The 26,418-nt window shown below is 35.7% G+C and overlaps 1 protein-coding gene across 4 annotated transcripts in view; it reads left to right on the top strand.

Annotated features, from left to right (window-relative positions):
* Positions 1 to 19,719, top strand: part of TDRD3 (tudor domain containing 3) — a 93,704-nt gene extending 73,985 nt beyond the window's left edge. For 2 of the 4 annotated variants that reach the window (XM_054654516.2, XM_054654517.2), the window contains 2 exons: positions 15,931 to 16,067; positions 19,456 to 19,719. In XM_054654516.2, coding sequence (XP_054510491.2) covers positions 15,931 to 16,050 — 120 coding nt within the window. In that variant the 3' untranslated portion in view covers positions 16,051 to 16,067; positions 19,456 to 19,719. Of the gene's footprint in view, positions 1 to 14,478; positions 14,995 to 15,930; positions 16,079 to 19,455 lie in introns of those variants that run through there. The other 2 variants (XM_077173641.1, XM_077173642.1) reach the window with 2 other exon arrangements.
* The last annotated feature ends 6,699 nt before the right edge of the window (positions 19,720 to 26,418 follow it).

Genomic DNA, 26,418 nt, shown 5'->3' with positions numbered 1-26,418 from the left:
CCAATTTTGGAGTAGCTGTCAACTCCCTTGAGGGCAGATATGCTCTTCAGAGGGACCCAGACAAATCAGAGGGCTTGGCAGTCACCAAATGTATGAGATTTAACAAGGACAAGAGCTGGATTTTCCACCTTGGATGGGGCAACCCTGATGGTGTGTGTACACTAGGTAATGAGGGGCTGGAAGCAGTGCTGCAGAAAGAGACCTGGGGATTCTGTCAGTGGCAAGTTGAGTCATCACTGTGCCCTGGCAGCCAGGAGAGCCAACCATGTCCTGGGGGGCATCAGATACAGCATCATGAACCACTCAAAGGAGGGGATTGTCCTGCTCTGCTCTGCACTGGTGTGGCCTCACCTCGAGTGCTGTGTGCAGTTTAGGACATCTCAATATGGGAAAGACATTAAGCTATTCGAGAGCATCCAGAGGAGGGTAGCAGGCAGGGTGAAGGGCATTGAGGGGAAGCCTTGTGAGGAGTGGCTGAGGTAATTGGGTTTGTTCAGCCTGGAGGAGACTGAGGGCAGACCTTGTTGGGGTCTTCAGCATCTTTATGAGGGGAAGGTACCTATCTCTTCACTCCTGTGACCAGTGACAGCACCCAAGGAAGTGCATGAAATTGCATGATTCAGGGGAGGATGTCAGGAAGAGGTTTTACACCCAGAGAACACTGGAACAGACTCCCCAGGGAAGAGGTCACAGCACCAAGCCTGACAGAGTTCAAGAAGCATTTGGACAATGCACTCATGCTCATGGTGTGATTCTTGGGATGTCCTGGGCAGGGCCAGGAGTTAGACTCGATGATCATTGTTGGTCCCTTCCATTCAGCATATTCTGTGATTACACGATTCTTGGTCTTAACTGTCTGTACTGAAAACTTGTAGAAATACACTATATGTGAGTTCTAATTTAGACTCCTTTTTGAAAGAGTTGCTGATACTGAGAGAAGATTTAGTGAACTCTATCAAGGCATAAATTTAGCTAGCCTATGTCTTAGAAGTGATTATTCTTTATTGTTTGTTTCAGTACTGTTTGTTTAGGACTCATGTTGACTTTCATTTTTTGTCCAACAAATACAAATGGATGATAGTATACCACTGGGAGGAAGAAAAAAAAGCAAAGCAAAATGTTGCTTGGCTAGTCACTTGAAAGAATAGCCAAAGTACCACAGTGACCTTATTTTGATGACGTAACATATTATTTAAGCACCTCAGCTTCTGGTCTGCTTTTGGCAACTTTTTAAAGTGATTTTTGGTTTGTTTGGTTTTTTTGGTGGGTTTTTTGCTTTGTTTTGTTTTCTCTTCTTAACTGTAGATCAACTCTGCCTCATATTCTCAGAATACATTGTGCTTACCACCTTAATGAAAAAAGTATAATAATTGATTGTGTACTGTCCATTATGCAGTTTGCTGAGAGTTCTTGTAAGTTTTCAGTCTCTCTGACACCTTACATGCAGCTCTTTATCTTTCTGATGGCTAGAAGTAGAAGATAAAGCTGAATTTTACATTAGGTAAACCAAAAAGGTATTGGGGATTTTTTTTCAATAATCACATACAATACCAATATAAATACATTTAAGAACACTAGAACTGCATATTATTTTTCTTAGAGCCTGAAAATATGTCCTAGGTATGGAATTCATCGATATTTTTAATAATAAAACATTTGGGTTCCACTATTCTAGAGTTCTTATAATGTCCTCTATGTAACACTACAATACTGTATTCCAATAGTTCCCTCAATGTAGCAGGGGTCACTTAAAGTATTTTAATCCAAATAAAAAAAAAATCACTGAAATGCTATTGTAGAAATAAGAACTGCTTGTTTTTTCTTGTAAATGATGTAAAATTATACTAACAGCTGAAAAGCATTGAAAGGACCTTCCTGAATCACTTAATAATTTGTTCTGTGGAAAAAAAATAAAGTCAAGATAATACTTTAAACTCTAAGTCTTAATTTTATTCTCTATTTTGTAGGATATTTTTCCCTTAATAAATTATGAAAATGTACAGTCTAAGTGTTTATCTTGTGACATTTTTCCCCAAAGCCAAGTAAGTCTTTGCTTTGTTTTCCATTCTCTGTTTCCTTAGTAATGTCATCGGCTTTGTTCCACCCTCTTTATGCTACAATTACCTTTTTTTGTTTTCTGCTGCTGTATGAAGGAAATAAAAATCGTAGTGTTCCCTATGTATGCATGTAGTTTCACTTACATATGTCACAGCCTCAACAGCTTGTTCTCTAAACAAGCTGGAATTCTTACAGATACTTTGAGTACAATTATTTTAATTCCTTAAGAATTCCAATTATGAAGTGAAGCCTATAGTTTAGCTTAGTTCCTCTTCCTGCAGTATCTTGCACTGGATTTCTGCATAAAGATAAAAGAATGCAAAAATTATTACTAAGACATAAATGTTATACATACTCCTAGTTTTTCTAGAGTTTCTTTTGTTCTCTGGAGACTGAAAATCCATTTTGCAGGTTTTCTCAGCTCATTCTTCCAGTAAGGAATGAGCTGAGGAAAGAAAATAACAGGATCTTGGATTGCAGTTAATTCTTGCTGGCATACAGTTCAGAGTTCAAGTTCGATAACATTGTATCTTGTCACAGAGCTTTAAGAGCTTTTGTGTCTGTTGAATTACCTTAAACTGTAATTCAGGGCTTGATCATAGCTTTCCATTTCAGGTAAGTGAAGAGGTAAACTCCTCTTAGTTTTCTGAAGGTGTTTGAACCTCCCTCAGCAGTGTAAAGAGCAGTGCTGAAAACCACTAAATGGTAAAGGTTTACAGCTGCTTCTTTAAGCTGGAGAAGGCTTTTGCCTACCTGTTTTATGGAGGTGTTGAACCCATTCAAATGTCTTTATGACAGGCTAATAACTACTTGAAAGATTGGGTGCTGTTTCTTTATGGCTCTTAGGCCTGGATGCCCTTGGCATCACACTGTGGTCTTTTTGTGTTGTGTGTAAAGCAGGAAATCTTTCCCACTGAATAATTAAGTAGGTGCAGTAGATAAATGTGTCCAGGTTGGATCTCTTATATAGCTTCTGTCTTCATTGACTACACAAAAACCAAGGCTGGTAAAAGACAATGGTACAGTCTACTTAATTAGTTCTAAGATTCCTATAGAAAAAATGTCCCTGAGTATTGCATCAGAGAAGACTTTGATGTCTTTACTTCTTTGGCTTCTGTACTGTTAGGAAAATCTCTAGAATAATTTTACAGTTCAAAATAATTCAGTGACTCAATTCATTAAATGAAGGATGAGTGTTTTGGACTACTCATCTTTCTGAGTGATGGTGGACATTTGTTGAAATTAATCTAAAACATTACTAGTGTGACTTTAGTTTCCACAAAAAGCTGTCTTTTGGCTTTAAGAAAGAACTTGAGCTGTAGGCAGTAATTTTGTTGGGATGTGCCTTACTTTCTATCTTATCAAGATGGTGATTTCCCTGTCCTCCTAGACTGAAAAATTGCTTCTCATAGTATAACTTAAGCTTTTTTTTTCTTACCTGAGACTTTTTGTATTCACTGGAAATACTGTCTTAAATTCCATTGCGTCTTTTACAGTACACCATGATACATACCCTACACACAGTTTAACCTTCAGGTTCTCTCAGGATAATTCTTTATGTAATTATTTATTTCCCCAGCCTTCTTTTAAGGGGAATTATTTTGAGACAAACTTTTTGGAAACCACTTACCCTGATCAACTGCTAGAAATTGTTTTTCTTTAGCACCTTATCCTCTGGGAAGCTGCATTGTTTTTCAGACTTCAACTTGTTGTATGCATGTTGGAATAGAGATAGACGTTCACAATTTAGCTATTCCTCTGAAAGTTACTAGCCCTTAGCTGAAACATGGTAACTGACATTGAAAGGTGGTTAAAGAACAGCATTTTACTTTTTAATGAACTAAAAGGAGGCAAATTTCAATTGAGGAGGTAATTTCTACCAAGTGGGCATAAACCAGGGGCTTTCAATTTTATAGTTGTATCATTAGGCATTGTAAAACATATTTGAGTCTTCACTTTGAGCATTTCATATTCATCAGACTAGGAAATATTGCTACTAATTATTATCGGCTCTACAATTCAGATGAAGGACATATTCTTCTTGGGGTTTACAATTATTGAAAATAGTCGTGGCAGTTAAAGCAGGACTCTTGGAACATTACACTGTTCTTCTCCTTCTCCTCTTGTTATTAATTGTAATTGCGTACAATGACAGTTCTTTATTTGGAGACTGCATATGGGCTCCTTCCTTGGGTTATTTTGAGACTGTTTCTCACTAAATATCTTCCTTTAAACTGAGTTGCAATTTCGTTTTGAGATAGTTTTTGATCCTGCTCTAGTGTGAATAAAGTTCTTCAAAATCTCATTTTGAGAATTCTGAAAGATTCTTTGCTTGAATTTCTCTATATTGCCTGTGTTGAGATTGAATATGTTGAGTAAAAGAAGTTAGTTGAGTAAAAATATCTGGTCTGTTCTTGCCATCACTGTTTCTCTCCGATTTCCCAGTCTTGTTCACTTTCCCATGTTCTGAGTTTGTCCAAATTTCATAGATTAATTAAAAGGACTTTAAGAGGAAATGAGAGGAATTGGTGTAGTATTCCTGACCAGTTGCTTTCTGAGGAAGGGAGACATGTTACTGTTCATTTGGTATTGCAGAATAGAAGTGATGATGAATATAATCTGTGGAGTATGTGGGGTATGTGTGTGTAAGATTACATATACATATACATACACGAATAAGATTCCAGATTTTACTCATGTATATGTATACAGCACATGTTCAATAGATATGTTACTTAATGTGCTGAAGATTCCTTATACAGGGATGCTTAATATCTGGAATGCTTGAGCATTTTTCTTCCTTCTTTGATGACCTGCAGGTGTTGTCAGTAATAATATCTAGAAAAATAAGTCTTTTATAATAGAAGAACTAAAAAAAGAAGTTTACTCTGAAGGCAGTTTTTTTTCAGCAAGGTGGTTTGTTTTTCTTCATAAATGCTACACATAGAAAATTACTCTTTTACTCTGTTTTTTGGGGGGATAAGGGGAGAAGGAGGGAGATTGGGGGAGTTCAGTTGTATGTTTTTTGTGAGTTCTGTTTTTTAGTGAAGATATCTTTGCCAAAGGGAAACACATGTTTCTCTAATGGGAGCGAGTTGGTTAATAAAAAAGCAATAAATATATGATGGCTATACAGAGGGACTTTTTATCCATGTTTTGTGTATTTAATGAGTATGTCACACATATTGAACATCAAACATGGTAGGATCTTCTAACTTTCCAACTTGGAACATTTGATTATGCAGGCAGATATTAGGGGCTATCTCATTGCTCAGTTCAGATTCTCCTATGCTTATGAAGCCTATTTATAATTGGTCTTTTCTTTTTGTAGGGCTTTTTTGGTTTTGGTGTTTTCTTTTGTTTTTTCTTCCTTTGGTAACTAATTGGAAGTGTTGCTTCTGACTTCTTAGTGAAAATCTCGAGAGGTTATTTCATGCAGGCTCAAGTTGATAAAATCTTTTGCAGAAAAAGTTTGCATAGTTATGTAATGGTTTCCTATTTGAATTTATTCCTTCATCTCTTTTCTGATGTGTTTATTTTTGTTCTTCCTCTAGACTATTTGTTCTCATATAGGACATCCACTGTGGGTCACAAGGCATACAGGAGCAAATGAAAGCAGTGGTGTTTGCCATACTCTTTGTTCCTTTCTTGACAGAGGTCCCCCAGTGTCCTGTTTCAATGTAGGACACTGCTGAAGAATGTTCTTGAATGTTCTACAACTGACAGTAAAATTTTACAATATATTGGATGCTGTATTGCACTAAGCCAGGCACAATTTTGCAATTGGATGCAGGCTTGTGGGATTTCTCTTCTTGCTTGCATTCCTTCCTGGCCTATTCCAGTCTCACTTCTTTTCCCTGTACAGATAATCAGCCTCTTTTTGATGATGTCAGACACATGTTAGGTTACATCAGCAATCCTCACAGCTGGGCATTTTGAGGCCCAGCTGATGGAAATCACATCATAAGTCACAGAGTTTCATCAGTGTCTAGGGAGAGGAGTGAAGCTGAGTCCCCACTGAGAGAGCTGAATCTTCCAGAAGTTGAGGCCAGTTGAAGGAGAGAGCTACTCAATAAAAGTTCATCACTCAACCTGGAAATGGACTTCCTTCCATATCAAAGTGGGAAGGGAAATACTTGTAAATGTGAGTAAATTGGTGCTGTGGGGTTATTATGTAGTAGTTTTATTTTTACACATGGAAAGTTTTTTAGGTTTTTTTACTTTGTTCCTAACATTATGTAGATGTAAAAATTACTGAAGATTGGATATTACAGTTTTAGGATATTAGAACTGCTTAGGTTAGAAAAGGCCTTGAAGATCATCAAGTAAAATCATTAGTCTGGCACTGTAAAGCCCACCACTAACCATATCCCACAATTCCACATCTACAGGTCCTCTAAATACTTCTAGAGATGGTGGCTCAGCCACTTCCCTGGACAGACTGCTCCAAGGCCTGACAAAGGCTTTTGTGAAGATATTTTTCCTTATATCCCATCTAAACCTCCCTTAGCACAACTTGAGGTGATCTCCTCTTGTCTTGTTATTCGTTACTTGGGAGAGAGGCCTGACCCCCACCTTGCTACAACCTCCTTCAAAGTAACTGTGGAGAGTGATAAGGTTTCCCCTCAGCCTCATTTTTTCCAGGCTAAATATAACCCCAGCTTCTTAGGATGCTTCTCACAGGACTTGTGCTCCAGACCTTTCACCAGCCCTGCTGCCCTTCTGTGCCCATGCTTCCAGCACCTCAATGTATTTCTTGGAGAGAGCCCAGAACTGGACAAAGCACTCAAGGTGTGGCCTGTCCAGTGACAATCACTGCTGTGGTCCTGCTGGCCGCACTATTGGCCCTCTTGTCCACCTGGGCACACATTGGATCATGTTCAGCCACTGTCAGCCAGCACACCCTGGGGTGCCTTTTCCTCTGAGCAGCTTTCCAACCACTGCCTCCAGCCTGTGGAGCTGCCTGGGGCTCTTGTGACCCAAGTGAAGGACCTGGCACTCGGCCTTGTTGAACCTCTTAAAATCTGCCTCAGCCCATTGATGCAGCCTATCCAGATCTTTGTAGAGTCCTTCTACCCTCCAGCAGATCAACACTCCCACCCAACTTGGGGTCATGTGCAGACTGACTGAGGGAGCACTAGATCCCCTCGTCCAGATCACTGATAGATATATAAATCAGAATTGGTCCCAGTACTGAGCCCCGGCAGCACTGTTTGTGACCAGACACCAACTGTTCTGTCCTGTAGCAGTGTAAAAAGTTCCTAATGTTTATAAGCATATTTTGCCCATCATCATCTTTTGAACCTATTGTAGAACTTGCAGGATGATGTGGTGTATTTTTTTAAAGTCATGGTTATTCGCTAAAATATAGGTGACCCCGACACAATTTGGCAAATTTTATTTTAAAATATAAAGCATACAAGATACAAGAGATATAGAGATCCTGACTTTCAAGTTAAGATACTCTCTTTTTTATGGGTCTGTTCTGTGTTGTCTCATGGGTAGATTCTGTTTCAAGTCTCTTTTAAATTGCTGTGTCCCTGCACTACCTAATGCAGTTTTGTTTCAGTTTTTAATTGGGTGTTTTATATATATTTCTTTTGAACTTTTCTGTATATTTATGAAAATAAATTTTGCCATGTTTAACTTTCTAATTTTTTTTGTGTGCGGTCAGTCATTCACAATCAATTCACATAGGTGTTTGTTTACTAAATATACACCTCTGTCTCTGTGTGGACTTTGGGATTTTTATGTCAAATTCTGTCATGGGTGAGGTTGTACACATGGCCTTCTTTTTCACGTAAAGTGTCACCAAAGCGCTCTTATTCCCTGTTAAGATTTTGATAGTGATTTTGTGTCCTAACAGGAAAGTATTCGATAATTTCTCATGGCATCCCTGAGTGCTTTCTTTCTCAGATTTATGTTGGCAGGGCTTTCTGTTTGCATGGCTAAAGCAGGTTCAGCAATACAGCAAATACTTCCCCCTACCTTCCACCCTTCTATGGACTCATAGAAGGTTTTTCTCACAAGTGCATTTTATGCAGAGAAAATGAGTGTTGATTTTTTTCCCCCAGTCTATGCAAGTATTCTTTTTTGCTATAGTTTAGGACTGTCTGTATTATCAGCCTGGCAAAAACACTTCCAGTTTGGGGCTTTTTTTTGGATGAATGGAGAAAACCTGATGTGTCCGTTGGTTCTGTGTTAATTTATATAGAATGTCTTACTTTAGTGTATCAGCTTTTCTTTTAGAAATTGAAAGTAAACCTTTAAATATTTATAGTTTGATATTGATATTGCTCAGTGAAGAAGCTTTTCACTGGTGAAAGAGATATGGTCTGAATGGCTTAAATATGTACTTGTAAGGAATTTCTAACATCCATTGCTTTTTCTGTATTGAGAACTCAGTGAAAATTTGCAGGAAAGTAGGTCCATTTCCACACAAACTGCACAATAAAAGTTGCCTGTTTATTTCCATGTGTGCCAGAGGGAATGACTGCAAGTATGAATAAACTGTGCAATACCCTTAAGGTGAACCAATAAGCCAGCAATATATCTGTGGGATAATCATGCCCCAGGCTTACATTATCATAGTTTTATGGAAATGTATTCAAAAAATTGTCTATGTAGAAAACTAATAATTGCTTTGTTTCCAGAGCTGAAACAATGAAGTACAAAGAAATGTCTGATTCCAAGTTAATTATTTAAGTTATTGTTGCTTTTAGTTGTCGCAGATTAAGTATGCAATTATTTTCCTTGCTCATCCATTTATTTTCCATTTCTTGATTTTTTTCTGAAAAATCTACTAATTTTCTGCTGCTTTCTTTCTAATGTTTGTTGCTTCACTCAAAACTCAGGATGTGTATGGTTTTAGCAGAATCATTTAAAAATTAGCTGGTTTTGAAGCTCAGGTTCTTTATATTTTCAACAGAGGAAAATGAGATAATTCTAATTAAAATTAACAGTGTATATTAAATTTTTCAGGATTACCAAATCATTTTATTATAAATCTATTACCTTTAATTGATGTGTAATAAGGCATTAGTTGAAAAATTGCTGGTCCTGACAGTACTTACAGAATATATAGAATATATATTATATTATTTATAAAATTTATAGTATTTATAGAATTTTACAAAAACTGGCCAAGAAAATACAAAGTTTTCTGACGTTTGGTTAATGAAAGTCAACAGAAAATATTTATTATCATTATATTATTTCAGATGCTAAAGAGAAGACTACTCAGAGAAGGGTCATCTTGAAATTATTATTTGGAACATGGGAAAACAACAGTTATTATGGGATAGTTCCATGCCACTTAGTTTTACATACCATAGTTAGGAGCATATTTGCTTGTGGCCCATCTGTGTTCAGTGGAGAAAAAGACATATCCTCATAAGGATAATTTCCTAAGTGTAAATAAGGGTTACAATGTGTATATGTTTTATTGGTTTTCTATTTATTTTTTAAATACCATTACAGCAAGTTTGTTGTAAGGTCAGTAGCTGTTGAAATTGACTGCTCTTGGATTAGGGAATTATTAACTGGTTTTCTCTCTTGGATAAAAGGCTTTGTACAGAGCTTATTTGTGTAGTACATCAAAATCTCATAGAATTTGAGAAGCAGTGAAGGAGAAAGACATCACTAGTACAGTAGATTAAAACATTTTGTGAAGGGCTAGGGATTATTTGTGAAGGGGTAGGCTGCATATAGAATGGCAACGAACAGTAACTTTGTAGTTGCAGTTCAAAACCACAGGGTATTTTTAGTACCTGATACAGTACCACACAGCAACTCAATTTTATGCATTTGAGGACAATTAATTTCCTTAATTGTTGCCATGATACATTTAACATTTCCATTTCTGCCACTACTGTTTTACCTAATACATAATTTTACTGGAGTGAAGCTAGGGCTAAAAACTTCAACAAAACTATTGATGGCTGAGACACAAAAGTCAAACCAGAGTTACCTATGGAGGACTGTACATGCAGCAAAACTGGGTTTATACTCACGTATCTGTACTAATTACCTAAGGCTTGCCAAGTCCTATATGCAGTGAGGTGCTTATTGGGTCATGAGGTTCAAATAGGAGAAGAGCTTTTATACCCTTTAGATCCTTTACAGTTGCTTATCCTGCATGTTCTTTATAGACAGAAGATAAGGCAGTAATAGGGCTACGAGTTTATTTTAATGATCAGTGAGGGGTCAGCTGTATGCAGATCTCAAACCTCACTTGCTCTTCTCATTCAAGTTTTCTTCAGGAATTTGAATGCCCATAGGCCCAGTCTAATATAGATGTGTTGTACACTGGGGGGAAAAAAAGTGAGCAACTGCAGGCTTACAAAGGTTACTCTGGGAGAAGATTACTCTGTAAAAGGAATGGATATTTTAGGTAAGAAGCCTATCTTGCAAAGAAAATTGATGAAGAACAAATATGTTGAATTATTCTGTAATAGACGCTTCAAAAAAAAGTCAGTACTTGGTTGAGACCCTTGAAAAATCTACATCAGTCATACTTCCTCTTTTACTTAAAATATTTACACATCATTTGATAGTAATTTCTGAAATTACAGCCTAAAGCCACTCTAAAGTTGCATAACAAACCCTTTTTTCCCCCCACAAAATCCTGCTTTATTCTTAGTTATTATGGAATTCAAAGAATCTATTTAAGTATTCTAATAAAGTAGAAGTTCCAGAGAATACTGTAAACACTTCAGCAAATTAATTTTTTCCTTGCAAATATGGGATATTTAATATATTGAATATAAAATAATTAAAAATTAATTACATTTAGCTGTTTCTCAAAATACTTGTGAATTTCTCAATTTGGCCATAGCATGAGTTTTCTCTGCTTTTTTTTTTTTTTCTTTTTTCTTTGATTCATCTGGATAATCTTGCAGTCTCTTTTTGATTGATCCAAGCACTGGTAAGTAGAAAATGCAAAAACCAAAACAAGTATTCAAGGAGCTCAACAGTGGATGATTAGGCAAAAGAAGCAAAATCTGAGAAAGGAATTTAACCAAGAAAAAAGAGATCACTTGGTGTTTTAACAGCAGGAGACAGCTGTTGCCTGAAGAGTGGGCAGTGCAAAGAGGCATTAAATCTGGATCAGGAAATGGAATTTGAAATGCACATGAAAGAAAAAGTCATTTTACAAAGAAGCCAACACTCTCTTTGTACTGAACCAGCAAGTTCCTGATGCATTCAGTGTGTGGGTGAAGTTAAAACTACAGCTTAACTGAAACAGGGGCTTGACACTACCTAAATGGAAAATATCTTCTGCTTTCTTTCTTTGCCTTCTGTCTCCTCTTTGTCCCACAGTCCCTGGCCCCACACTGCTTCTACATGCTGCTTCTTCATGCCTCCCTGCACAGGCTTGGGTGTTCATCCCTTAATAGCCCACAGAGAGCTATAATTGAAAAGCTTCAGCAGAAGGCCCCAGTGAATGAAGCAGAATTTTCTATCTGTAAGCAGTAATAGACAGAGGTAACTACTTTGTAAGTGGCAAAAGTGCAGGAGCTGATCAGCTGTGACTTGCTACTGCTTCCTAAATATGTGTGAGCACAGCATTAAGCACAGCTTTTGTGTCAATGCATAAGTTCTGTCTGGTTCTTTACTGTACTCCTTCTATTCATTCTCAAAAATTATGTATGTATGAAATATTTACTTCAAATGAATGTGTTTTAAAAAATAAGTCTCTAAACTGTTCTTTTGAATGCAATAAAAGAAGTCTTTCAGTTGAAATTCAGAGAGAAATCTTTTAATGAAGTATAAATTTGCTCTAATATTGTTCATTTGAAGAATAAATTGGTTGGTGAAATATGTTAAATGCTGGATTTATAACTGTATTCTGCAGCTGTGAAATCCATTGACTTTTTTATATAAAAGCAGGATGGTAGTCACTTGTCTGGATGGAAGTTACTTGTTGATTCACTAAGCTCAGTTGGTCAAATATGGTGGTGGTACAACCTCTTCAGAGTATATGAGTACAAAATATAAGCACTGGCTGTGCATATGTTCCCATTTTACCCTTCTTTAGTTGTCACTGGTCTTATGAGATGGAAAAAAGCCATCAAAAGTTCTCACTTTTCTTATGAGATGGAAAAAAACCCATCAAAAGTAACAGCAGATTTTTACAGCAAAACTTTGAATGGAAGATGAATTTTCAAATTACTTATCCTTCCTTGTTTGTCCTCTTTTTTTAAATACCTAAAGAATGCTGGCATGTTCCATCCTCTCTCTCTTCATTCTAATCTGTTAGTGCAGAAATAATTCTTTGTGCTTTTCATTGTTTGCATTGTGAACCTTTCCTTGCTTTTTCCTATGGGTCTGCCAGTTTCTCCTGTCTTTAGCAGTTGTGCTTAGTGCTATCATTTAATCTGTGTTCATAGTCCGAGGTGGGCATTGTGTAAGTACTAACAGAGTCCTTGATCCTGGAATTTTAGATAAATAATGGAAAATAAGCTGAAGTATGGAGATAATAAAATAGATAAGTTTTTAGAGCAGTATACTAATATAAAGCACCTACTGATAATAGAAGGAGAATAAAGATGCTCTAAGAGACATTGTGGTCACCTTTGCTTTATAAAATGTAATCTAGATCTTATATGGATAAGAATAATTTAGAATGAGTCACAAGCAACTGATAAATTGAAAGCAAGCAGTGAGAAAGATTGGAAAAGTAGAGTTGATAGCAAGATGAGTGACCTAACTGCAGTTATAATGGAAGAAGTATAGACATTTGAAATTTTTGGTTGAAAAACAGAAAAAACAAGAGAACATAAGATACACAAAGTTTTGCCCACAAACAGTGCATGCTGTTCCAGAAAATGGCAGTTTTTAGTAGGTGGAAAAATTTTAAAATAAGGTGGGATAAAAGTCCATAAAATGGTATTTGTTTCTTTAAGGTAGTAAGAAATTTCCTTAAAATAGAAATAAGGATAAATAGGCTGTGCCTGTTTTGCTTGAACAAGACTGAGAGTGAAATCTTAACAATGTAGGGAGGGTGTCCAGAGGAGGGAGCCAGGCTCTTCTTGGTGGTCTAGCCAATAAAACAAGAGGCAATGGGCAGAAAGTGAAGTACAGGAAGTTCCACTTGAATATGAGGAAGAACTTCATTATTGTGCAGGTGACTGCACACAGGAACAGATTGTCCAGAGAGGTTGTGGACTCTCCCTCACTGGAGATATTCAAGAACTGTCTGGACACAATCCTGTGCAGGGTGCTCTGGGATGACCCTGCCTAAGAAGGAGGCTGGACCAGATGACCCCCCAGTGGATCCCTTCCAACCTTTATCTGTTCTGCAATTCTGTGGAAATGAAATGGCAATAAATGGTGAAAGATCAGCAGTGGTGAATTGAGGGTCAATGATTAAGAAATGATGACAGAAAAGCAATTCAGTTACTTGTAAAGTAAGAAATTTTTAATAAAAATATGACTTGGCAAATTGTTAATTCGGAGAACATTAGAGCCATTTAGGATCACATGTGAATAGGTAAGATCCAAGAAATGACAGTGTGTCATCTGAAGAGAAGATGGCAGAATTCAACAGGACAGTCAATAATTGTGTGGAGCCACTTTGCATGGAAAGGAATCAGGGAACACTTGAAAGGTGTTCTGTAACTTGTTTTTTTTATTACAATTTGCTGCACTGCTCACATCCACATTTTTTAGATCCTCAAGAAAGTGAATGTGATTTCACATTTCACTCTTGACTATTGCAGTAAAATTTCTTAATTTGGAATGCATGCATGTGAAGCTTTTCATTCACTGTGTAAAGACAATTACAAAAATAGAAGTGTATCATACAAATACTGGTTTTAATTTGGCTTTACTGAGTTCAAAGGATCAACAACATTAACGTTGAGATTTGATGAAAATTTGCTGCTGTAGAAATTTACTCTGATGTGCTTACCCTCAGAAAGAGGTTGGCTGTTACAGTTGAGATGGTATACACTGAACTATTTAAATTCTGTGCTATTTTCAGCTTTTCTTGTTTCTCAGGGTACACTGAAAGGTATACTCTGAAAGGGTATACTGAATGGTATTTGGACCACTTCAGGCATTTAGTTTAGTTTTTAACATTTGCTGCTAGTGCAGCTTGCATTGTCAGTGATGGGAGATGATCTCATATACTAAGTTGAGTGTTTGAACTAGGGCTAGCAATATTGCAAACTGTGGGGACTTTTGTGTTAGACATCTAATGCTCTATTGATTTTTTTCCTTTTTTTTGATAATCAGTGTCTCTGAACCTCTTTATATGAGGGAATTTATAGTACTACAGGTGGTAAAAAAAGTACACTGAGAACTGAGAAAGGTTTTATGGCAGAACTCTGTTTCTTGGCCTTCAGCTACAGTGAAACTAAGAGATATAAATCAGTTATGCTGTATTTAGTGCTGAAAATCTTCTTTCTTCCACAGTTGTTTCAGGCTCTCTGTAGTAATGCTTAATCTGGAAATATAGCTGTGACCACAGATGTGCCCTCTAAATAGGAGACCTTACCAAGAGGAATGTGGTTGTTTGTAACTGTTACTTTAAAAATGCATGTTTTTTTCATATTCATGCTAATTCAGAAAGAGAAGTTTCTTGAGTAAGATCTCACTTTTCACAACAGAAAGAAACTTAAGCTGTAGGTTTTCCTTTCTGTTGCTTAAAGTGAAATATTTTACTGCTTTGACTTGCTTAATCTGTTATGTGCATGCTGTACTCTGGCAGTTCCTGGGTGTTGGAATTGTTGATAAACTTCTAATGAACCATTCAATGCTCTTGCTTTGTGTTGCTTTATGTTCCTATGTTGTGAATAAAAGGGATTGAGAGTTACATATCCAGTACTTTTTCAAAAAGCTAATTTCTTCCAGCAAGTTCCCACTAGACCTGGTGTCTGCTACTGTATAAAGATATTAAAGAAATAAAATCAAACCTGTTTTTCTGAGACAGTATTTGACAATCATACTCATTCTTGGGAGTTTTTTTATTTTTTCAGCCTATAATTTTTTCTTTGATATAAACTCTTACACTCTTAAATTTTTTCTCTCTCTTCAATGTGTACCACATTCAGATATTCCACTAGATGAATGTTTTTCCATTCGATATTTCTTGACCAAAATAAATATGTAGTTATTTTAATATTTGTAAGTCATTCTCCAGTATCTTGATTATTTTAAAATTTATTATTTTTTCACCTCTGAATACTTTATGAATATCTTTCTGGTTTGAAGATGCCTAGGAGTAACTGAATATTGCAGACATTTACCTCCCCTCTCATTATTCAGAGCATATATTTATTATTGCTGCACATAGAAAATACATCTCTAAATTGTTCACTCTACTTGTAGGCTTTTTTCATTATTATTGCATCATAGATTTTTATCTAGTGTTTCAGATGTGTTTATTAAGCATGCATATTTCCAGATGCTGTTCCTTGTAATTCTATTTCCTAATTCTTTTATTTCATTCCACACACATTTGTGAACTCCTGAAAGTTGATATTTCTCTTGATCTGGCAGGTTATTGAAGTTTTTTTGCTTCTTGAGTTTGTTGCCTGTATGACTCTTGGAAAATAATTTTTATTTAATAAATATGATTTTTTCTTCCCTGCAAATATTCAATAACTTCTGTTGCCCTGGGGATTGAGTTTTGAGATTTGTCAGCTTGATGTTGTTAGCTTTCCTAGGCTTGAAAAGCCCACTTCCATCCCTCACTTATTTTAGTAAGTGGTCATGGGCACAGAAGCAGCAGTTGCTATGTGTGCATGGATTCACCCCTCCATGTGTATATCTGTATGTGGTGTGTGTTTGTATGTGTGCAAATACCAACTCATGTATCGTGCATTTCCCACCTCTTTCGTTTAAAACAATGCTATTTACCCACAGGAGGAGGAAGAAGAAACGTATGAGCAAACTCTAGAATTCCGCAGAGGAGGTGATGGTCAGCCACGGCGGTCCACACGACCCACTCAACAATTTTATCAACCCCCCCGAGCTAGAAACTGATTAATAAGAAAAGAAAGGTAAATATAAGGTACCAGTGCTTTATATATTGGTTTAGATTTCAAGATAAACAAATCTGGACTGTTCTATATTTTTCTTAGGGATATTGGTATATTTATGATAGAAGTTGGATATCTGTTTCTCTGAATTTTGTGTCTTAGGAGGACTTAATATATCTGTGGGAAGAGGGAAAGCAATAAAAACACTTCAACAAATAGCTTTTGGCTTTTGCTTTATGTCAAGACTCATATCATCTCAGGAAGCTTTTTTCTGATGCTTTTTCACCTGAGAGCAGCAGCAGCAAGATTCTCTGACTCACATATATTTGAAGCAAGCTTATTTGAAGCAAGTGTCTGCAGTCCCTGCTGAGCTCAGGATTGTCTAGCTCTGTCCAAGGTCCCATATTCTACTTTTTATAAGCCATTTATGCAAATAAATATTCTTTCTGCCATTTTGCTTGCATGAGAAAGAGAAATATAAAATCTGAGTTCACCATTAAATAGGGAGGTGCACAGAAAACAGATATTTATGATACTCTGAATCTTGAGGATATACTTGCATCTATACTTTATTAATTACCAGAAATTAGGGGTTATATATCTTCCTTAGAAAAGATACCTGCTACATACATTAATACATTTAAAAAGGTCAGCCAGATTAAACACAGTAATTTCACTGAACAAATCTCATAAGCTGTGCTGCTTTCATTTCACTGGTTGATCTTCTAAATCCTTAATTTACAAAAGACAGTCAAAAGTCTATTCTGACTGAAGAAAGCTTTGATAAGTCACTAATATTTGATGTACACCCACAGTGTGTCTTTTTCTTGAATGTGATTTTTTTTTACTAGCCAGTTTGTTTTTACCAATCTCTTTTTTGTTCTTTTCATTACTCCAGTCTTCCACATTTTGTTGGCTTAGCACATGCAGTTGATCTTTGTACCTTTTGATATTTCTAAGATGCAACATGATTCTATTTTTTAGAGTATATGTTAAAATGTATTTTTCATTTATGGCAATACTGGCAATGTAAGAGAGGTGATAATTGTTCTATTTTTGCCGGTATAACTTGTATTTCTATTTTAAGTACTTGTATCAATCACTATTAGTAAATATGTCCTGAGACAGTTCATGCAGAAATTATTCTGGAATATGCACTGAGCAGAGTTTTAACCAGCACAGTTGGTGCTGTGCACAGGGTGATCAGTTGAATGAGAGATGTGAAATGTACACAGCAGTCAAAGCCAGGGAATTTTTTTGTTTCTTAGGTAATATTTTTGGTATTTCTCTAGTTTTACAGTATAAATCTGGAAAACTCTACGTAGCTTTGGTCAGCTATGAGGCACCAGGGAGAGTGGTAGTAATGCCTTTACCTCAAGAACAAGTTACTTCTTGGCAGATAAGGAACAACCTTTCTAAGGCAGAGATGATTTTTCCTTGCAGGTGTTCCTATACTTTATTTTAAAGAGTATAATGGGGTCCTGATTTAAAGAGACAGCAGATTTAGTATCAAAACTTACCTGGCACAGAAAATAAGTCTTCACAGCTTTTCCTTTCTATTGGGCTTTCCCAAAAATAAGTGGTTGGTGCAATCAATTCTTCACTGGTTTTAAATGGAGGCAGAAAATCAAACACAGTCCTTTTCTAAATTGTTTTCAGTTTACCTGGACTTGTACAACAACGTAGCTTTAATGTCTTGACATGTAAAAGTTCAGGAATATTAAATGTCGCTTCCTAGAAGTGGATTTCTATATGGATTCTGCCTCATTTTCATTTCTTAGATCTTTTGAGAGCATGGCATACTGTTCTTATTTCAAGTTTTTAATAACCTGTTAAATGAAAACAGAATTTATTGGGGAAGTTTTAAGGGATCCAGTGAGACATAATTTTATCACAACTTTCCACTGCAGGATGCTTTACCTCTTCAACAGATCTTTTATTAGCAACACCTTCACTTACTTAAAGGGAGTATCTCTCTATTATGTTAAGTAACCTAATGTCTTTTTCCTAAAGAGATGGAAAGCCATTGATGATTCTTATTTTATATTATAAATTGGTAAATTCCATAGAATTTTAATGTTGTAGTTTGTAACATTTAAAATTCCAAGGTATCTTGTTCTCAAAGGCAACTTAAGCAGTACTAAAACTGGAGTTTGCTGGCTATATTTGTATTGGGTATGATAGGGATGTATCAAAGATGAAGCATGAGGTCCATACAGTCAAAGTGTCAATTCATACCCAAAACCTTTTAGATCTACCTGTATAATCTTATATCGCTTGACAAGGAGGACTCAGTAATGCAGTGGTGCATCAGTGCAGAAATGAGGCTGTACTGCTTCCTGGATTGGTGTTCAGTACACTCATTCAGGTGTTGCATATGGGCATGCACATCTGGAATAGGTATTACCAAATAATCACTTCAAAATCTTTGTCTGTACTTCAAGGGGTCTTAAGTGGAAGAAGGTTCAAGATTTTAAAATTCTGAGTTGTTTTTTAAAAGTGGAATTTGGATCAATGCAGCTGTTCAGTCTGGGGAAGAGTCTAAAGGGATCTGATTGCAGTATTTCAGTTTTTAAAAGGGGACTTCTAAAAAAGATGGAGAGGGACAAACACTGCAGATTTGCAGGAAGTCTTGACCTGATGATTTTTATGAAGATAGATAGACAAAGTAGAAGTATGGGATAGTCAGTACCTCACTGTGGTTGCAGTTGACATAAACATTATCATTTATTAATATCCAGCAGTGTGAGGTGGAGAAAACTAAGTCAGCATTTTAAGTCAGTCAGGGGGAATTTTATGTGGGTATGAATCAAATACTAGGTTTAACAGGTTGGTAAAATAAGATACTCCTCCTAGAGAGTCACGATACAAGAATTAGAATCTAACAATAATAAAAATACATCCTGAGGTTACATTTTCTATGTAGAATGTCTTAATAGTCTGAAGTTGAAGTGGAGCAAATAATCAGAAATGAGTGTTTTCAAGGGCCAGAACTTTTGGAGGAGATTGAAAGAAGCTATGAGTGTGTATCTGTAAGTGCTTGGTCCTTATATGCTTTTTAGGTCTTCCTTTACTTCATGACAGAACTAATCAACACCTTGCCACCTTTGCTATAAAATCTGTATTGAAGTCCTTAACAATGGAGAAATTGTGGTTTTGTGAGAGAGAGGTCTTAACCAGAAAGTGTTCTTTGTATTAGACCGATCATATTTATTGCATTGAAGTGTAGCCTTCTGATTTATTCTTTTAAAGAGCTGTGTCTCTGTAAGTACTGAAAAGCAGATATTCACTCTTTTGGAGGAAGGAAATGAAGTGACAGTGAAGCCTATGTTGCACAGATCCCAGGGATGGGGGGTGCTTATAGTTTCTTGAGTGCCAATACTTTTTGTCTTTATCTGTTGTATTTTAGTTCTTTCATTTAGAAACCTTCTTGGAGTCGGGGGGAGTTCACTGGCAGCTCCCAACTTGCTGAACACTTCTTCTAGAAGAAATTCTGGGGTTTTCCAAGCAGCAGGATGGAACAAAGAAAGCTCATGTGAGCAGAAGGAATTTGGACCTGACACCACAAAAGACTTTTTTAAAGTTCTTAGTTAAATGAAGCTGAATACTTTTTACATATGAAAGAGGCAAATTGTCATTGCTACCATCAATAAAACCACAGTGCACTATTCTATTCTTTGCCTTGTATTCTTTTTACTGAGCCTCCATTGTTAGTTAACATAATAATGTATCATGATTTTTTCTTAATTTTGAACTGATTTTACTTCTAATATTGCTTCTAGTAAAGTAAAATTAAATATTTTCTCAAAAGCTGACAGGGTTGGGCATTTCATTTAGATTTTTGGTTAGTATTAGTGAAACATGTTAAAAAAATTCAGCTAATTGTACAGTAAAATTCTGAATAGGCTTTTGACTATGTTTTTTGTGTTTATTTTCCAAAGTTGCTAAAAGACAAACTATAGATTTGCTTATTGTGTTTTTCATGATCTGTGACCAGAGGGTCAAACGGGAGAAAGAAAGAAAATAATCAGTTTCAATAGTACTTTTCTAAATAATTTGAGGTAAATATTTTCTTTATAGGAATATTTATATTAAAGAAATAGAAACATTTCTAAAAGGTACAGAAAAGTCATTTAAACAAAAAATACTGAAAGATGCACATTGGTATTTTAAGCATAAATATGTGTATAAATGCACACGTGCGAGCTGTTGGATAGTAGATACTAACTTTCTTGTAATTTTAAACTATGCTTTCATTGCTTCATATTACTAGAATTTTTTCAGTTGTCATTGATGTTTCAAAGAATCTTATGTCAAACTACTTTTCATTCTAAGCTGTATCTTTGAACCTTATGTGATTATGACAAATAGTTGAAATTTCACTGTTTCTTTAACTGAGAAGCACTCAAAATCTAGGTAACCTGGAAATCCCTTTTAAGATTTATGCTGATCATTTAAGACTGAAATAGCACATGTGTTTTGAGGTAGTTTTGTAGAGATAGAATTATACCTGAGAGATGTATTGATGGTATAAAGTCTACAGTTAATTCTGCTGAATTTCTCTCTGCGTGCTCATACAAAACTGTTTGAATAGAACCTTGTTTATTTGGATGATAAGAAGTTTTATATTGAGGATGTAATTGAATGTATCTGCAGTACAGAATGTGGATTATTGTCTGGATGCAATCAAATCTTACCAATCACATAAATTTTTGCAGAATAGTAAGCAACCAAATGTTTTGCTGTTTTAATGGATCCTAAACAGCTTCTTCATAATTACAATGAACCTTACTAATAATTCTATAGGCTTTTCGAAGTTTTAAACATGAGTGTTAAAGTTCCTCACTATCAACTAATGCACAACAAGTTTTATGAAGTTTGTTAGATTTACATTAGAAACCACTTTACAAATAGTATGAAACATCCTGGTCAGTTCTGCTAAATTGTACCAGCAAATAAATAAACTGTAGATCTAATACATTGCATGTTGGATACTTTACTTCCAGAATCATTGCTAAGACCACTGACAACAGCTATTCAGCTTCATTAAGAAATGCAGCCATAGCATTGTTTTAAAAAGCAGTTTTGACTTTTCTTTGCAAAGAGGATGTGCGTTAAACAAGCCCTACAGTCAGTGTACCAAAGCAAGTTCTGAAATTAAAATAACTTTTATGTTCTTTTGGGCTTTCATTCTTGCTGTGGACTAAATCATAAAATAAAGAAAACTACAGTCTGATTCAGTGAACTTTAAAAAATAATGCCTAGTTATGAAATTTTAAGACTCTACAAATACAAAGCAGCATTCCTCTCTAGTGGCTGTGGCATTCTGAGATTATGACATGTATGTGCAGCTGTAGGCAAATGAAATATCCTTGAGAATGTTATTTTTCTTTGTGAAACAGTAAAGACTATTTCCTGGTCTTTTTAAGGGGGCTGTGTATCTAGAAAGCCAGAGTAAGCAAACAGATCCAGAGTCTTCTTCGAAAAGTCATGTAGTCTTTGTATGTTTTATGATTACGTTCTGCTTTGGTTTCAATTGAAATAATATATGCTGAAAGTTCTGCCTTTCAGGATCTGAAGAACTGTTGTTTGAATAGTTAAAAACTTATTGCATCAACCTGTTTTGAAAAGCAAGAATTCATATATTAATGCTTATTGATTTCTGTATCTGGAAACAAAATGCCAATAAATTAGGTAGGTATATAAATTATATTCTTGATTTGCATAGTCCAACAAAACCAAAAATACAATTATTTCCCAGTCATACTGTAGTAAAGTTTGCATGCACAAGAGTAACATTAATTTATTTATCTTTTGTGTTCAGAAGAAATTACTGTGTCTAGATAGGTCTTCAAAACTGATGTGAAAGTTAACTTCCAGTTCATCAAAAGCAGCAGCAAAAGCAAGTTCCTGAACTTGGTGTGGCCACATTTGTGTGGTTAAAGGGAGAAAGGTGATAAGGGGCACCAGATCTTGGTCATGCATGCTGTTTATTTACTGGCTTGATTTGTGGCTCTGTATTGGAGTGTTCTTGGCTAGCTGTTGCTAAGACAAACCTGCCACAGAGGAAGTTTGCCCTTTGCAAGGTGGACATGAGCCAACCTGTGCTTCTTGACCTGTGAACCGGGTCCCTGGTTCATGGCTTTGCTTTGCTAGGATTATAGATAGGGCTTTTGAGAATTTCTGTGTTGAAATTAGGAGTGCAATTCAAATGAGGTGTTTTTCTTGCCTTGGACTTGTGTATAACATCTTTACTGAATGAAAAAAAAAATCAGAATTTCTTGTTTAAATTATTCTAAAACTTATATGCTAAGTTGGTAATACTGTCATTGGCAAGGTTTTTTTTTTCTCCTTTATATTATTGAGAGATAAAATAATTTTGAAACAAAAAGTGTAAATGATGTGGTTTTATCTTACAGGTTTTCAGAATTTTGTATTAAAATCTGATTGAAATCGTCATGTTTGCATTTAAAATTCTTCCTTGGTCTAACATCTTCTGATAGATACTCACATGTATATTTTAATATAGCTTTTTGTCACTAGCAGGTACTTTCTTTTTAAGTCTTTGGCAGCAACTGTGCAAAGCATTTTGAGGATTGCTTGTCAAGGTCACTTTTCCAAGAAACTGCTGGAATTTTCTCTTCAGAATCTCTTGGCTTGAGCCTTATGCAGATGAAACTTGTTGGGAATATGGCTTTCCAAGGCAGTATTAACAACATAATATATATTCATTGGGATGCAAAATGTTGATATCACAGGAAAGACAAATCTTATGTATAAGATGTACTTGGCATTAGATACATGAAGATTTAGCTTGAGATAAATCTGAGGAATATTTGCAAGAGAACTCCCAAACAGCCAAAGTAGCTAATGAATGTTGGTAACGTAAATAATCTGGTAGTGTGGGGTGTACAGTCCCTTCTTAGCATTATGGTTGGAATGAGCTTCATAGAGAAAAAGCCAGTGCTTTTATGCAGACACAGGAATATATCATTTGGAATAATTCTCTATAAAGATACATTTTTGAAGAACAATTCTATTTCAGCTGTCTTTTCATCACATGACTTGATCCAACTCTAGTAAAATGCTGTAACTTTCTTGAAAGTAGTGTAAACCTGAATAATGAATGACCAATTACACAATTAAGTTCAGTTTAGCTTTCTGCTGCTATACAACTATTGGTGTATTCTCTTGGGTTTTTTGCCTCTTACTGGAGGAGAGCAGCTAAACCATGGAAGGTACTCCAAACTTGTAGGCACTGACCTTCTCATAGCATGGTATGCACGTGAAAGGCTTTGTGGTGCTATCCTTAAAAACAATGGTAAAGACTCATGATTACTCTTATTTTCAGTATTTAATTCATATCACTTTCTTTATGTTGGCCTTTTCTGGCTTTAAATTCAATTTTGTTCTGAGAACGATTCAAAATAATGTAAAGGAATAGAAATTATATCAATACTTAATTTTCCCACAAGATTGAGAGACCATAAAAAGTCAGTTTCCATGTAAGCACATGGGCTGTTGATGGGCAAAATTATGTCCTGGTAATTATGATGTTATGAGTGAAACCAAAATCTAGTATATATTGAAAAAAATCTTACATGTATTCAAGTAAACAGGAACTGTGGGGAGGAAAATGATTAGGTGTATAAGACCAACAGAGAACTATAGATTGTGTAAAAAAAATTTGGCAGTTGCTTCTATGGAAAATGTTTATAGTCATTTTCAGTAGTGCCTTGCAATTTTTCATGCAACTTGACTATTTCTATCATAAAATGAATGCGTAGGTAAATTTTGTGCAGAAGATATTAATGTAATTTTCTGTTTAGTTTGTCATGAGATCTTGAATGCTTTGCATTTATACCATGTGTTTCTAAACTGCAAAGGTTAAAGAAAATAAATAACATTTTATATTTGTTTTATAGTCAAAATATTCCCAGGTATCTTTTGTTAGTCATTTGATGAATGGGTATGCCTCTGCTAAACCAGCTATAATCTAAATTGACTATGCACAGATTTAAGTCTCAATCTAACTGTATTTGTGCTGAATATTTTTCTGTAGCTATTTCGCAAAGGAACTTGTTTACAATAATAATAAAAGTGAAAAGCAGAATAAAGAAGGAATGCTTATCATTTTGATAGGCCATGAAGGAAACCGTGGGGTTTTGTTCACTGGGGGACTAGAATAGCATATGCAAAGCCCATGTTCCATGTATTATTTGAATGCAAAATAGCTTTCTTCAAAATTGATATTTTAATTTTTTTTTCCTCAGTCTTCTAACTAAAAATTATTTTAACTCAGCATAATTCATGGGATAAGACAGGTCATCTACTCTGACATTTCACTGCTCTTGCTGTATCAGTATTGTGATCAAATGCTCCCAATAACAGATATTCTTGATGGCCAGGTACTAAGTGTGTTTTTTATTTCAATTTATTGCATTAAAATGTTTATAAAAACTTGAATTAACTTTGTACATGGCAAAGATGAGACATGATGTATTGACTTTCATCACAAGTAGGAGCTCAGTTTCAGTGTACTTCAGTTGCAGAAACAACAATAGAATTCAGTTATGCTGCTCCATTTTGCTTTGTTGCGTTAACTTTGATCTCTCATTTTCCAAAAGGAAATAAATTCTTACAGCTGTACATAAACCACTGAAATGGACCAAGTTTAAAACAAGAAGCTGATGCCTATTACATCTTTGGAAAGAAACAGAAAATTGCAAGAGTTGTGATATGTGAAAACTTGCCATGCATATCAGCCAAGAATCTTTATGCTCTGTGGAATTGGGCAAATTTTTCCAAGATAATGAAGATCTGAACAATTCCTATATAGAATAATTGTATTTGAAAACAATTTATTCCTGTATTTCAGTCTCTGTATCCTGCGAGGAACCTGGCTTTCATTGCCTCTGGCACTTTAGCTTTCTCACAGCACGCAAGAAGCCAGGCAATGATTGGGAGTATCAGATGAATATTGATAGGAAGTTAAGATACTGATGTTGGTGTGTGAGTTCCTCCAAACTTAATGTGAGAAGCTGTACCCCAGAAGATGTGAAAGAAACTGTGACACTGTGGTTAAATAGCTGTAAAAGGTGAATGTTGTATCATTAATTCATCATTAATGTGTTGCAAAGTGCAGTTGTGCACACTGGAACAAGGACAAGACAGGTGGAAAAATAACTTTAAGTGATGATATGGTAACATTTTTTTCCAAATAGAGTTTGCCATGGGCTGAAAAGTATACTTAGCATCTTGAAATGCAGATACTAATGGGCAGAATGTACAGTATTTATAGAAAGAACCTCAGATTTAAGATGGTTTGAATTGTCATGCGTATCACCACCAATTTTTTTATTTCCCTGTTTTTGCAGTAATGTGATTTTTTTTGAGGCAGGTGTTAAGGAGGTCTTTCACACTGCTTGCCTGACGTGCTGGTGAGATGCTGTTGGTGTCTAATAGGCCAATAAAACCAGTCTGCCACTAGATTATTTATTTTCTCTTTTCATTGGTGGTAAGAGATAACAGTAGCTATATATTATTGTTCCCTTGATACAACTGGAGACCATTCTTTTAGTAAGGGCAGACCATGTAGTCTCTTTTGGTTAAAGTGTGGGTCTTATGCTGAAGGCCAGCCAATCTGTGTACCTGAATTTATGTACTTGTCTGACCAAAGCCTTGACGTCTCCTCCTGTAATTTTTCTACCACCTGCAGTGGAGAAAACATTAATGAATGATGAGTCACTCTGTTTCTTTGTTATGTGCAATTATGGTCTGTTTAGGCAACAAGTTCCCATGGAGTCCATGTATCTCTCCAGAGAATGTGTGTCTGAAGTGTTTGGGCCACAATGTTCATTTGGGCCATTTCTGCTCTGATATCTGTAAGCTGTTAACCACTGCATTTTTTTGACTTTTCCCTAAGTAACACAACACCTACAACTTTAGCCTAATCTAGTACAGAATACTAATGATACTTGGTTTAGATTTTGTATGTTGGGTTTTTTTGTGAAAAAAAAAAAAAATCTACTGCTTCACAGGAAAATATTCTACTTTGGGATGGACTGGGCAGGAGTAATACTACTATGTACTTTTGTCTCAGATCCTTACATCAAAGGCTGCTTATCACTGCTACTTAGCATTTTAATATCATATTTTTAAGGCAATTTTCACTTTGATCACATAGGATGTAGACTTTTATCCAGATACATTTTCAGCATAGCAAATAGCACTCTCCTGAGTCCTTTTCATATGAGGTCCTTCTTGAGTTTTTTTATGGACATTGATTAACTTGTCCCTTTGATAAAGTTCCTTAGCTCTTGAAAGCACTTAGCTCTAATGCCCTATTACTTCTATTACCAGATTGTTCCAG

The sequence above is a fragment of the Agelaius phoeniceus genome, chromosome 2, assembly GCF_051311805.1.
Source record: "Agelaius phoeniceus isolate bAgePho1 chromosome 2, bAgePho1.hap1, whole genome shotgun sequence".
NCBI lineage: Eukaryota > Metazoa > Chordata > Aves > Passeriformes > Icteridae > Agelaius > Agelaius phoeniceus.
This window is presented reverse-complemented; position numbering and strand designations above follow the sequence as displayed.